Below are 14657 nucleotides of genomic sequence, written 5' to 3' on the forward strand. Positions count from 1 at the left end.
CCAATCGAATGAGATTTTGATCATAAAACAGCTTTCAACAGTTTTACGCGTTTGAACAAAAGGATGAATATTCGAAGGGCTACCTTAATCAAGAGGGCAAATTCTTTCCAATTTGACCAATTTGACAACGAACATAACTAGTATTAGTTGAGAAAACTATTAGAAAACTTCTTTGGGTTCGTAGCTTTGACAGAAGGTAACTATGTCAGAACCCGATGACGTTGATACTGTGAAGGAGAGACTGGCAGAAGATAGGCAAAACATACATATTCAGAATGAATACCAGGATATTTCATACACAATCATTAAGGCAAGAATTGGTATGTTAGCCACGGCAATTGGAGGACCAGATCACTCTGTGGACTCCGTTAATCCACCTTATAAGGTAGGTGATGATTGCTTGGCTTGTATTAAGGATTTGATTCGTTGGTTCAAGTTAGTTGATGATAACCAGAAGAGATGGGATGTAGAAATGGCCACAGCTGAATTCAAGATCCTGCAGAATGATCTAATACCTATTCTATTGGATTGGGAGGCAAAAAATAGTGCTGCTACTAGGAAAAGTAAAAAAACAGGTGAAGATATCTCGATTTTCTTCCCGAATAAATCATATCATGATAGAATCGCTCTAGGAGCGTTGCAACTTATGGTGTTGATGACATGGCCCTTAATCATAACAGATCAGTCATCGTATAACCAAGTGAATTATTACTTTGAGCTGAAAAAGCATCAATTGCTGTATAAGCATGCAATTTTGACAACAGAAAACGGAAAGGTTCTCAAGGCAGCAATTAGATTAGCCCTGAACGTCATGAGTGTGGATGTAGATCATAGGACTGCTAGGGATGACTCTCTGATACGAATGGTTCTTAATTTTCTAAAAAATGTGGTGGCAATAGAACCAGGTGAAGTTACAATATCCAGTGTCAAAAGATTGAAGAGACCTTTGACTATGGCTGAAATGTTACCAACGAATATTACCGTTGATGATATTTCCATAAATAGTGTCATAACCGCATTTGATAAAAATAAAGTTTTTGGCTTTCTTCTAACAGTGGCTAGTTCTTTGTCAGACGCTGTTGACCCAAATTTCGTTAGTTGGCCGTTGTTAGAGGTCATGTTCTTCTTAACAAAAGATATTAACCCCATCCGATTGTTCAAAAACCAGAGAAAATCTTATAAATTGGGTACGGATCACGAGATTACAGACTCCAACATGACAACGTCAGGTAAACACCTTTCAGAATTACTTGCAAAGGAACATGAAAAGAAGCTTAATGTAATAAAGAATACTTCTTCTCGTCATTCTAGATTTGGCGGTTTATTGTCTATACAGACACCTCAAAATACGCGATTGACAATTGCTAGTAATTCTGTCAACATGCGTGATGATGCGGCATTACAAGAGTTAGACTCAAGAAAAAAATGGAATAAAACCATCACTATGAGACTCGATGTTATTGAAGGACTCAGTAGCAGCTTTTTTAGTACTGAAGGTAATTCTATTTACATGTCTTCTGACAACATTACTAGCATAAAAGAGTTTTTGGCAGATTTTGTTGATTCCAGTTTCAATTTGTTATTGCAAAATGCCACAGATAGTTTTACGAGTGAAATTCAAGATCAATTACCATTGCATAAGATTGAATACATGTTATTCATTTCGTGGTTTGTGAAATTCCAGAGATCACGGTGCATTTATGAAATTGATGCTACACCGGATTATGTCTCAGGCGCATTGTTAGATGAGTGTTACATTCTCTTTACAAAATATTTGAGAGAGAGTTATGAACAAAAGAATTGGCCAGTGGTCCATGCGGGTATGCTATTGTTCACGGAATACTTGGAGTTTTTATTATCTCTCGACCAATCATGGGAGGCAGATGTTCAAGCTGTGATAAGTAAGATTTTGAGCGAAAATATGTTGCAGCTATTGGCATCTCTCCCAAAATCTGCAACCAGTCATTCTTCACAATATGTTAAAGCTTGCATTAATTTAACACATGTGGTTTTGAAAACAATTGATAAATTTGATGAGAACAGCTCGTTGACTGTGGAGTCAAAAAGGAAGCGTAAGGTGAACCTTAATCACACAGCAATTGAAAAGTATGCAAAAGATAATGATTTAGACTATGAATCAGCCTTTGATATATTAGAAGAACAATTTAAACAAGTGACCATAAACTTTGATAAGGTTTTTCGCGGATATCTGACAGAACCAACGATATCAACTTACATCAGATATCTACAGTCTTACAAAGAACTGGAGGACAAAGACCTCATAAGGGTTCTAAAATTCTTTCAGAGAGTGTTTGTCAAAGCGAAGGAAGAATTATTTCTATTTCGAATTGACTTCATGATATTATGTCGAGAAATTCTAAGTCAACAAGGTCTGCCTACAACTTCTGAGCTAAGAACTCATTTCACAAAATTCAATGAGTACTACCTTAAGCAGCTCAAAAATAAACTGAAGAAAATGCCTTCTTTGTACATCAATATATTGTTCCCAATGCTCCATGACTCCCAAATATCATACTATATGAGACATGGAAAGATGAAGTTGACTGAAGGTACTCCTGACATAGTATTGCCCAGCACATTTATCAATATTCCAGATGAAGGCTCTCTTCCTAAAAAAGTTTTGTTAGATATGCAAGTTGGAATCTTGGTTTCTAGTCTTATCGATGATGGATATGAAGATTTGATTGAAGCTTTGTTGCTTAATTTACAGTCAAGTTTCGATGGATTGAAGGGTAAGGTAGCAGAAGGCATCAATTCACTAGAAGAGGAAAGAGTAAAAAAAGTTGCATTCAATGCTACTAATTCTGAGATAAAGAGGGCCTTATACCAACAGCCCGAATTCAGAAGGCTTTTAATCCTTGCTGGTTTTGCAATTCCGGAAGCTAATCAACCTGCTTGCTATTTCATTAATAATAAAACTCCTACTGAGGTCCAGTTGGTAATTGAAACTATACAAAAGCACAGGTCTCTTCCATTTGAATCTGAAATTGGAAAACCAGCTAGTTATTATTTATCGTCACATTATCAAGAGTATGAAGACCCTGAAGAATACGGATCAGATTTAAACAATGGAAGTTACTTCGAAGATTTAGAAATCATGGATAAGCGAACAGAGGGACGCGAGCTTTCAAAAGGAAAAGCGCAATCCAAACTTGTTCAGAGATCCAAAGGGAAAAGAAAGGCAATTGCTCATCATCCGGAAGAAAATGAATCAGATTTTGAAGCAAATGCAAGCAGCTCCACCAAGCTTCCAGTCGTTAGTAAGGAGTATATAATGGACTCTGACGATGAGGATCCCGACTTCGGCGCAATATTCTTCGAAAATGAAACATATCTGAGACAGCTCCTGGACAAACATAATGGATCGCTGACTGAAACGCAGTTCTCCCTTTTTGCTCAGTTTTGTGAAGAAAGGGTTAAAAATAATGGACAATTGAGAAATGATTACTCTGCTCTTTTTAATGAAACACCGAAATCACCAATCTTCTCCGACGTAGATGCCGAAACTATCATCATTGGAAGTGCCTCGCTTCCATCTTTGGCAAACGAGCCCATAGAGACCCAAGTTGTGAGCTCTGAAGAATACTCATCACATCCACTTGAGGAAGAAGTAACTTCGGAACAACGAAAGCGTAAAAAGCCACGCATAGAATCAGATACAGAATATTAGCTAACACAGCTGCTACATACATAGTGCTATAGATTTTACGCAAACGCTTCTAATATAGTTTGAGCGGTGCTCACGAACATGAGTATAACACCAAATACAATACAACCGCAATAAGGTAACTTTTCTTTCAAGGATTTTTTTTTTCCTGTTATAACCAAATTAGTGAGTGGAGGAAGTATATATGCCATGAGAGAAGCGCTTGTTGCTCCAATGATTTCTAGAAGTGCACCAAGATTAGAAGTTGATAAAGCGATACACATTATAATCAAAACTAAACCAGACGTTATGAGGGCATGCATTTTTGTCGTTAACTTTACTGGTTCAGGGTCGTCTTTGTTGTAATATATTATGTCCCTTATCACATCTCTCAAAACGAAGATTTCCAAAGGAAACGTAGTAAGCATGTTAAATCCCAAAAGAAGTCTGGCAAAATTAATCACATTATCATCAGAAGGGAAATTATTAAGAATATTACCCACTGTTTTGTCTTTAAAGTTAAGGAACCCAGAGTAAGCAGTTGTTAAGCAAACGATGCAAGAAAGAATTAAACTGACATGTGTCAACTGATTAAATCTTTTTAAAGAGGGATTTCTCAACGAGAAAAATATAAAACTCGTGTTGTGATGGCATACTAACGCAAATGAAATCACAGAAATGCCTTGAAATATCCTTGGTGTAATAAACAACTGATGTAAATGGAAAGTTCCTTTATATTCGCCGCTTACTAGTGGAGCTTTAACAACTATGATAATAACAATTGCAATAAGTCCTAAAAGTGCAAGCATTGATGTCTTTGAAAGCTTGGAGATATCCCTGTTAAGAGATAGCGGAAACGATATGAACAAAGTCACCAATGTGATAATGACATTCCGATGAAAAAGATCTGTATGAGAAGGGAAAAAGGCGCTCAAAACATGAGGTATTGAATCTCCAATGATAATGCAAAACCCAACGCAACCACCAAATGCAAATAGGCCGTTGGATACTAAAATCAAAAGTCCTCCCCATTGACCCATTGCTGTTTCTACAGATGCTTGATAAGTACTCTTACCGGTTAATTTCAAATTGATCACAATCAGACGAATGGTCCAATCAACCAGTATGGACATTAATATGGTCGCAAATAATCCGCCGATGATTCCGCAATTTTTCATCGCAAAAGGTTGCCCTATCACTCCTGATCCTAAAATACTATTCGCCATGTTCATGAAAGCCATGTACCTGTTAGATTTTGCCTCATTAGATAAATAGATGTCATCTGTTAATGGGTCTTCTTCATTAACATTAAAAATGTTTTGGTCAACTGCGCTGTCAGCTGTCTTCGCGGTGTCATCAAATGACGTTAACTCCAGTTCAAACGGATTTGGTTCATTCTTCGATTGTTTATCAGACAGAGCTAGTTTTGCATACTTTTTATCAGCGGCTATCTGCATCTGTATTAATTATAATTCACAAAGTAGGCCATAAGCGGTTCAACTATCGTGCGCTCCGTTTGCTACTACAACCTTCTTACAGCCATATTGTTTTATCTAAGGCAAGAAGAAATACTTGCAATATATAAATTTGGTGCTTAGTCTTTTGGGTATGATAAGGATGACGAAATTTGACAAATCACGTGCATTGAAATGAAACTCTCTACATCAGGTATTTATTGTTACAAAGTATGCAAGGTAGGAGGAAAGATTGTGCATGACACTAGTTGACGACATCCTTTGCATCGTTAAAACTATCCTCTTCATCAGAATTATCCAAATTTTCAGGCTTTTCAGATTCGGGTTCAAGATCAGCGGACAGATCTTGATAAGTTTCCAATAAATCACTTGGCTCTTCAGATGATGCATGGGTATCATGAGCTGATTCGGCACTTTCTTTGTTATCATTTAATACTGTGGATGATTGTGAGGGCTGTCTTGAATGCTGTGGTTCAATTTTTTTGCTTTTTTTCTCTTCATTCTTTCCTTGTAAATCCGTGGCAGTCTTCTCATTAGTTTTCTCATTATGATCGCCAATATCATCCGATGATTGATCTGTGTGACGTATACCATTGACTGTTTCATCCACACTGATAGAGTTTGCGGTATCCGCTTCAAAATCGAAAGTTTCATCCTCCTCATGTGTTATAGGGACAGGGATATTGTTTGAGGCAATGCCTAGACCTTGTTCTTCTTCAAAACTTTTAGCTTTGGAAATATCTGTTGATGGGGCAATATCTGTAGCTACCGATTCGTCGAGAGACCATACGCCAATATGCGACCATTGTAAAGATGCTCGTAGTTGTGAAAGACGGGCCCATGACCTCTGGATATTGGTTGTTGGTAGTCCGTTTTTGTCGGCAAATTGTGGACCATTTTCTATGATAGGAGTTGAAGATTGCGATTGCTTTAATCCTTGGAAAATACTTAATCTTTTGGATTTCATTTTCGGCCTTGATGCTTTAGTTACCTCGGAGTAAGCATTGACCTTGCCTTGATGTATTGATGCCAAAGCTACTTTTTCTAGATGCCAAGCACCAGATCTCAATGATCTCAAAAATGCGAAAATTTCACAAACTTGTCTTAATTTCAACAAGCAGTAATGGCACACGGGAAATTGATTTGTTAACTCATTTTTACCATTTTCGAGCTTTTGATATGTTTTGAAGATATAAAGTCTTCCATGTTCAAGGATGTCGTTTCTATTTTCACCACAGAAAGCACATGGTTCTACCATAGCAACAGGCGGAGAATTCACCGGACGGCTAAACAAATGAGAATCTTTGTTTTCGACCTCTGGAGAGTCGGGAATACTTGGAGAACTATATCCTGTACGATATGTTTCATTTATTCCACTAATCGGCTCGATTGATACCAGTCCTTCCATCATTAAATTCATTAAATTTCTTTTTACAAGCCATCCTACTCCGGAGGCATTATCAAGTCGCAAGACGGGACTTATTTCATAGTTTATTAATCTCCTTAATAGTTTCGATTCCGAAGTGGTTTGTTGAAGGTTTTCGCATTGTGGTAGCACAGCAAGAAATTTCAAATATTCTGTGTATAGAGGAACGTCATACCTTAACGAATGCAGAAGAGGGGAAAATAACACGCCTTGAAACGACAATGAATTATCATTTACTGAGGTTAGGTTGGTGGTTGATCTATCAATTGATGTGGTAGAGGACGTCGCAGAATCTGAAAGTGAAACGTTCTTCGAAGAATTGAAATCATTTTCGAACTTGTAGAGTACGTTTTTGAGATTCTTTAACTGCATTGACAATGTATCAAGTAATAAATCCTTTTCTTTCAACTGCTCTTTGAGCTTCGAGTTTAATATTTCTACAGCATTTTGTTCTTTCCTTGCATCTGCTACCATGTTATTAGCCTCATCGAATAAAGAAGCGGTTAAGTCTTCAATTTCTTGGTTCAATGTAGCCACTTTCTTTTCGGCATCAGCACAAATTTCTTCCTGTTTCTTGAATTTTGTCTTATCGGTTTCGTATTGTAATTTCAAAGATTGTAGTTCCTGCTTCAATTCATTATATGAGTTCGCAATATTCTGCTGAGTGGAAATGGTTTTCTTAGCCACTAGTAACTGTTCTTCTAATTGGGATTGTTTATCAATGCTTTCGATTAATTGCGTAGATAAAGATGTCACTTGCAAAGATATGCGCTTTGACTCTTCTTGATCCGCCATTCTAAAAATAAGGCTACCGTCAGCTTTGCTTGTAGCAAGTACTTTCTGTTAGCAAAATCAGTGATTCATTTATTGAAGTAAATTACACAGGCGAGTATTTATGTATTTCATTAGTCCTCTGGTAATTTGGTTGATATATATTACATTCTTGATTTCATCAAACATTGGAACTAAATTCATTACCCGGTTTTAAAATGAAAATGTCAATTTCGGTATACGAATTATGTCTATGCAAGTATACACATATTGTAGTTATTAAATAAATGCTGAAATGAGTATTATGTAGTCTTTAAGCATCAATAAACTCATCTTCCGATGAGTTCGATGTGTCCATCAAATCTTGGGTTGGCGATAACGGTTTAGGATGAGGTCCAACTTCTAGGCTTCCAACAAATTGTAGTTTATTAGGTTGGTCTACTTTCACAGAAGAATCTTTTTTTTTCAGATCCCTAAGCTTGTCCTTTGCTTTGATTGGGGATGGAGAAGCGTCTTTTCTTTCGTCAGGGCCTCTTAATTCTAGTAATAAATTCCTTGCTCTATCTGCAGGGTCTTGTTTTGATGACGACAAGCTTTCAGTTTCAGGAAGGCTGGCCGATTTTTTAGCAGTAGGCGATTCGGTAAGCGTTCTATTTTGTTCCACGAAAGCTTCGATAGTACTATCAGCAGTGATGTTATCAAAAATTGATGCCCCGGATTTACCATCTAGTAATTTCTTTCTAGCCAATGCACGTTTACGAGTACTAGATGGATCTCCTTTTGAAGGAGCTGCATTTTTCAATTTATCCAAAAGCTTCTCTATATCGTCCCTATCATCAGACGGTTCTTGCGAAGTGCTTAAATTTTTTGCTGTTGCCTTACTATCTGCCTCCTGTTGTTTCCGTTGTTGATCTTCAATCATTTTCTTTCTCCTTTCGTAAGCACGTTCTTCTTCTTCCAGTTTGACATTATGAGTTTTAGCTTTCTTGAATTCGGTAATGAAATCTGCAAACTTTTGGAAGAAAGAGTTTTTAGAGAACTTGTCGTTGGCATCTTCGCCAAATTTCTTCATTAGATTTTCAAATTCCAGCAAACTTAATTTGATTTCATCGCTTAGAAGATCAGCTTTCTTTCTAGCTTCAGGTAAAACCGGTACTACCTTATTTAAAACACGATCTAACGGATGGAATTTAGAAGGGTCACTTAGGTTTCCAATTTCAATAGAACGCTCAACGTTAATTACTGACTGTGAAAATTCCTTACAATCAGTTACCAACTGTTCGATGGATATTTTTGTTACGCTAAAAATAGGCTCAAGCTCTTCCACGAAATGGCTGTATTCGGGATAATTTTCACGAATTATCTTTTCCACATAGTTCAAAAAAGTCATACTGTTCTTTTCATCTTTAATGAAGGTCAATCTTTGTAGGGTGCTTAGCTTGAACCCCTGAGCTTGCTTTGAAGAATCATTCATATAATTACCAACTGCCAAAATAACATCGAAAACATGTCTGAGACTTTCAGATTGTTCGATGCACTGAACTGCTCTATCAATTTTTCTTAGTTTAGTGACCAAATCCGAATAGTCTTTTTCATAAGTAGTTATCATAGTGATTGCTCTCATACGAGACCCCCAGTACGGTTGTAAGTTAATCATAAATTCAACATATAGTTGATCTGCACGTTGAAGTTCATTAGGATCTTTTTCGGGGGGTTTTGCATCGTCAACAGATGTCACTCCCTCCCAATCAGTACTGTAAGGATTGAAATATCGTGCCAAATTATTCGTTACTTCAATTATGGTAGGCTTTGACAAAAACTCTATTACGCTAGGAGTAGATAGGAATTCTCTATCACATTTCATTACCTTCCCAACAACATCTTTAACATCGAGGTTGGAGAACATATGTAGGTTAATACCAAATTGTTGGGAAACATCTCTCGATAAAAAGGTAATCTTTTCATTTGCTTCCTTAGACTTTCCTTTTAATGATTTGGTTTCTCTGGCAGCAAACGCTTTTTCTAATTGACTTAATACACCTCTTTCGAATAGATCGTCAGCAACCTTTTCTGCTTGAGCATTTTTCCAAATAGAATCCCCAGCATTGTCAATTTTTTCCCAGTGTAATTGTTTGAGCTTCTTCTTGGGACGAGGATACCTTTCAAAGAGAGATGGTGATTGCGGTAGTAAGGGACTTGTGACTGTCGCTTTGGGTGTGTTTGCCGATGGAAATGGTGGAGGTGGGGGAGGGGGAGGAGGAGGGGGAGGAGCAATACCAGGGGATAATGCAGTAGGGAGAGGAGATGGTACTGCAGTAAGAGTTCCACCTAATGATACCGGTAAGGGAGGTGGTGGCGGCGGTGGTGGTGGTGGCGGTGGCGAAGCAGCGGATACGATTGTTGTTGTTGGATTCGCTTCAATAGATTCGGAATCCCCGATTTCAGACTGCATTGTCGTTGGCGAATATTTATCATTCAAGATCACATTCGAGATCTTGTCGCTTCCCTGTTGAGCATCTGTCAAAATGGGTTTTTCTGTAAATTGACTGACTGGTTTTTCAGTACTCTTTAACGATGCACCAGGAGATACAGATATGCCAATACCCACAGGGACATCATCGATGTCATCTGTCATTTTAACTTTTGATTTTAGCTCAGTCAAAAACGGTGGCAGATGTTCGCTCGTCGCTGTTGGGTTCACTGTAGTATTCTTTAACCTATTCAAAAACGATTTTCTATGATAACCGCTTCCAGGATACCTAGTCTCGCGTCCCACACGACCACCATTCGTAGACGTGGCGGTCTGTTGTCCAGTTGAATACTTTTGAGATAATGATTCAAGGAATGATGATCCATTGGATACAATATCCGACCCATGAGATGCTTGTGATTGTGATGAACCATCTTCTGAAGAGGAAGATGCCGAAGACAACGATGACGAAGATGATGAACTTGAGCCGGTTTTAGGTCTATTTTTCATTTCTTCTTTCAATGCATTGAGTTCATCAATAATTGAATTCATTTCTTCTACCTTTCTTTGTACAATTGTTGGATCCAAAGAAGGTCCGCCATTACTGGACTGCGTCAGGAGCTCTTTTAACTCAGGGTCATCTGCAAAGTCAATGTGGAAACCATTGTATTTATTCTCTAAGTCTTTCAATCTATCCAAGGCAGCTAACTTTTTGTCTTGGAATAATTCATTCACTCTGGCCTCAATATTGAACTTTGTTATATCGTTGCTTTCATTTTGTATTATTGCTAGCTTTTTCCTTAACTCAGCTAATTTTGTGGCTTGTTGACCTTTAACTTGCTCCTTAAATTTCTGGTTCTGCTTGGGTTTGACATCAGCAAAATTTGTCATTTCAAGCTCTCTTGCTTGGTTCTCAATATCTTCCATTTTTGATCTCAAGAGTTTCAACCTACTCTTGGAACCAACCGCAGTTCCAAGTCTGCGAGACTCATTAAGAAGATCTTGCTCTGTTTTTTGCAAGCTTCTTTGTAAAACGTTTTGTATGGCAGTTTTTCTTTCAGGATTCAATGGTTTAGGGTCATTTTGAACAGTTGAACCTGATTCGAGGTCGTCACTTGTCTTAGAATTCACAATCGTAAGCATTTTTCGAAGTTCAATCTCATGTTCATGTTTCTCCAAAAGATGTCTTTTTTTTAGTTCTTCCAATTCGGACTGTAACTGTTCCGTAACACGTTGCGTTTTATCTAGAATTAGGTCACGTTCAGCCAACTCTTTTTGAAGTTGCCCAACAAGTCCGTTCTCGGCCTTTGAAATTTTGTCGTTCAAATAGTCACGTTCTGCCTTTACTTCTTCCAATTTTTTGGTTAGCTCTCTAGATTCAAGAATGGCTCTTCGAGCTATTTCATCCGTTTGCATCGAATCGTAAAGTCTTTGAATTGCAACGTTGAAGTTCGACTCAGAGTCAAGAGTGGTTATTGCAACATTCGAAATCAAGGAATCAATCAACTTCAATTGTTGAACATTCTTACCTGGGTCATCACTTTCTTGAGCGTTCTTATTGCTTGAAAGAAAAAGGTTTTGAAGCATTGATAATAAATATGATTCTGCCTCTGTGCCCTTGAAGGAAGAAGTGAGTTTTTGTAAAATTGACACTGGATCATCCATGTCAACATTTTCAGTAAATTTCTGACTATCTATCAAAGAATTATAGTCGTCGATTGCAGCATCCTCAAATTGTAGCAACATTGTTGACAACGGTGGATAGTCTAGTAATTGCATCTTCTGAAGTATTCTATTCAATCCAAAGCTTTTGAGTTGAGTTCTCATCATGTGTCGCTTTTTGACGTCTTCGTTATTCAGACATAATTGATCGATAAGAACGATAGAGTCAACCAAATACTCATATATGGAATTCTCGCCAGTATTATTTCTATATTCATCTGATGCTCCGACAAGAGAACCCATTTTACCTCTACCATCTAGTGTCTGTTCAACAACGTATAGCCATTGTTGAAGTATTTTGCAAACTTGATACAGTTGTGGGTTAGACTCTGGATCAGTAGAATCATTGGTAGAGAATTTTGCTTTCATGTGAATATTCTGGACGAGCGAAGTTTCATGGTTTAGAGATTCCATAACTAATGAGAAACAATCCAAACCAGCTGTCCTTGATTTAAAGTCCTCGTCTTTTGTAACTAGATAGATAAGTGTCTCTGTTGCTAACCTTCGTGTGGGTATTTTAGTAGATAGTAACCCTTCAACTAGTGCGTTAGTTACCAACGTAGAGTTCACGGCTTCTTCTAAGCATTCTCTTATGTTGAGTAGTACTCTCAAGCACTTGAACAAAGCAGTTTCCCTCTCCAAAAACTGAGGATCAGTCACAGCATTTTGGTTGTCTGTAGTATCCTGATGCATGCTGGTGATGATCAAATTTGCAATTGCAACTTGGCCCTGAGCTTCTAAGAACGAAATCACCCAATCTAACGGTTCAGTACGTAATGATACCCATAAATCATTCAGTTCTTTATTTTTTATCTTCTTGCTGATTATCTGACGGACATAATATTCTGGTGGGAAATGAGACGGAGAGAGCAGCGAACCCTGTGATTCATTTGTATGGAGCATGCCCTCATATTGAGTGTTCAGTTTCGATGTACTAGTCTTACGTTTCAACATATTCTGGGTGTCATTAGCAGAAAATCTAGGTTTCGTGCTTTTCAAACGCTTGAATTCTGACTGCAGATCTTGTTTAACCATTAACCATTTTTTTTCTATGGGATAATTCAACATGTCTTTCTGATCCTGTGAGGAAACGGAGTCGAAAACGTTCCTCTTTATTAGCAGGTCCATAAACAAGCCATTAATCTCTTCAGGATTTTCGGGTCTATCTAGTTTTAGTGTCCCATCATTTGTTAGGAATCTATTCAGTATGGAAGTCGAATTGGAGCTGACAGACACGGCAGAGGAGGATATGATTGATTTGTTCGTGGATGATCTTGTCAATTGGCTTGACCTTCTAGAATAGGAATATTTCGTTGGAGAAGTTAACAACGATGCACTCTGTGAACGGGAATTGGCCTCGGGATCCATTGTGTAATGGGATAAATTATGAGTATTCAAGGAACTAATTTTGTTCAGTGGTTTGCTGCCTCCAATTGGAGTTGCGGATTCTAATGATGCAGTGGTAAACACCCTCTTTGGTGAGGATATAAGTTCCTTTCGAGTCTGTGATGGTTGAGAGCTTCCATGATTCCCTCCAGTAGCTAGTTTTTTCAAATTCGAAAACAGGCTGCTTCCTTGAGAATTACTCAACGATCTTGAATGAGAGTTCTCGTTCCCAGTTGGCCCTCTGGAACTTTGCGACCTCTGCATATTGGCAATCAGGTGCGTTCTTGGAGCTGTAAAATAGGGTTTCTACAATTTTCGCTCCAAATAGCCTATAAAGAATGCTGCGCAAAGTTTCCGGACTGTTAGAGCAATAAAATGTCCTTCTATATGCTGGACAATTACCGTGAGAACGCACAGAAGCACAGGTATTCAAAAACAAAAAAAAAGTTGCAGCGGCAAACCAAACTTTCAGTTGCAAACGTTTCAGAATCCAGTATGTAATAAAGTGGTATCTATCCAGTAGAACCTATTACTTTGAAACCTCGCAATCTTCTTAACCAACTAATTATTCCGAAACACTCTTCCGTCTCGGTGTATCACATCAACTTTGCATATAAAGTACATAAATCCTTTCGATGATTTTGGTTTTATTTGTTTTTCAAAAATATACTTCTGCAAAATGTTTGTCCGGCAGTTGTTGTCCGATCATATTAAGGGTTTCTCTGGAACAGTTAAGTAGTTTCGACCTTCCGAATACTGCACGTCACTGAATTCCAGATCTTCGTCAAGGTATAAATCTTCCACCCTGAGTTTTGGAATTTAGTTTCTCTTTCTCCAGATATTTCAAGGAATCATCACTACTTGAGTTTTCAGCTGGGTTGTATTTGCTCCTAATAGTACATATATGTATTAAAAATGCCCTTAGAGAAGAGAAGAAACGCTATATTTGAAACAAATGGATATATTATGAAGTTCATTAACTACACAGTATTTACAGCTTGATATTAATACCCAAAGTTAAGATTTGATATAAATATGAATATTATCAATTTCCAATGTCAGTTTGATGATTATGTTTTATTGAGTCGACCTTGGTCCTAAATATGGGCATTCTTCTTTTTATAGTGCATCTGCTTGATAGGGCCCACTTGAGTTCACCAAAAATTAGTTTTTTTTGCCAATTCAAGGTTCCGAACGTAGCGAACTGTTGATCAAACATTGTCTCATCGATAATAGTAGTGTGTTCCTTCTAATCCTAACGGATGCTATGATTGTGATTACCCGGACAAATGTTACCATTTTTCTTTGCTGGGTTGAGGGGAGCTTTACTTGTTTTCGTTTGACAAACCTAACGAAGGTAAGAAATAAAATGGGATCTAGAAACACAATGGAAACGCTTCCGAAACAAAAAGATTCAAATTCAATATCGGAGATATTTATTATAGAATCATCTGAGCAGCTACGTGATTAGTCGTTATTTTGTTAGAACACTTGTAATTCCATGCACTACAGTTGGTATTCAATGAGGCATCCGAAATAAGAATATAATAACAAAAGTTCATTAGAGAATTTCATCAAACGGAATCTATGTATATATATATATACATATAGATATAAATATGGGTAAACTGAATAAGAATACGAATAATACGTTGTCTGGTAGGTGGAGAAGAGATTATGGGAACAGAGTAGCATCTTAAATTCATGTAACAAATCTGAACATGATCCAGTTTTTCAGAA

At 37.6% G+C, this 14657-nt stretch overlaps 4 protein-coding genes across 4 annotated transcripts; 1 reads left to right on the plus strand and 3 right to left on the minus strand.

The window, feature by feature from the left end:
- Positions 1–202: 202 nt before the first annotated feature.
- TOF1 (Tof1p) lies at positions 203–3691 on the plus strand (the record flags this gene model as incomplete). Its single annotated transcript, XM_452297.1, has 1 exon — positions 203–3691. The coding sequence occupies one exon, from the start codon at positions 203–205 to the stop codon at positions 3689–3691; it is 3489 nt and encodes a 1162-aa protein (XP_452297.1).
- A 35-nt stretch (positions 3692–3726) lies between these two features.
- Positions 3727–5124, minus strand: AVT2 (Avt2p; the record flags this gene model as incomplete). Its single annotated transcript, XM_452298.1, has 1 exon — positions 3727–5124. One exon carries the CDS (start codon positions 5122–5124, stop codon positions 3727–3729), a length of 1398 nt encoding a protein of 465 aa, XP_452298.1.
- A 262-nt stretch (positions 5125–5386) lies between these two features.
- Positions 5387–7363, minus strand: SEC2 (guanine nucleotide exchange factor SEC2; the record flags this gene model as incomplete). Its single annotated transcript, XM_452299.1, has 1 exon — positions 5387–7363. One exon carries the CDS (start codon positions 7361–7363, stop codon positions 5387–5389), a length of 1977 nt encoding a protein of 658 aa, XP_452299.1.
- Positions 7364–7652: 289 nt separating this feature from the next.
- BNI1 (formin BNI1) lies at positions 7653–13181 on the minus strand (the record flags this gene model as incomplete). The annotated part of the gene is made up of 1 exon (XM_452300.1): positions 7653–13181. One exon carries the CDS (start codon positions 13179–13181, stop codon positions 7653–7655), a length of 5529 nt encoding a protein of 1842 aa, XP_452300.1.
- Positions 13182–14657: the final 1476 nt, after the last annotated feature.

The sequence above is a fragment of the Kluyveromyces lactis genome, assembly GCF_000002515.2.
Source record: "Kluyveromyces lactis strain NRRL Y-1140 chromosome C complete sequence".
NCBI lineage: Eukaryota > Fungi > Ascomycota > Saccharomycetes > Saccharomycetales > Saccharomycetaceae > Kluyveromyces > Kluyveromyces lactis.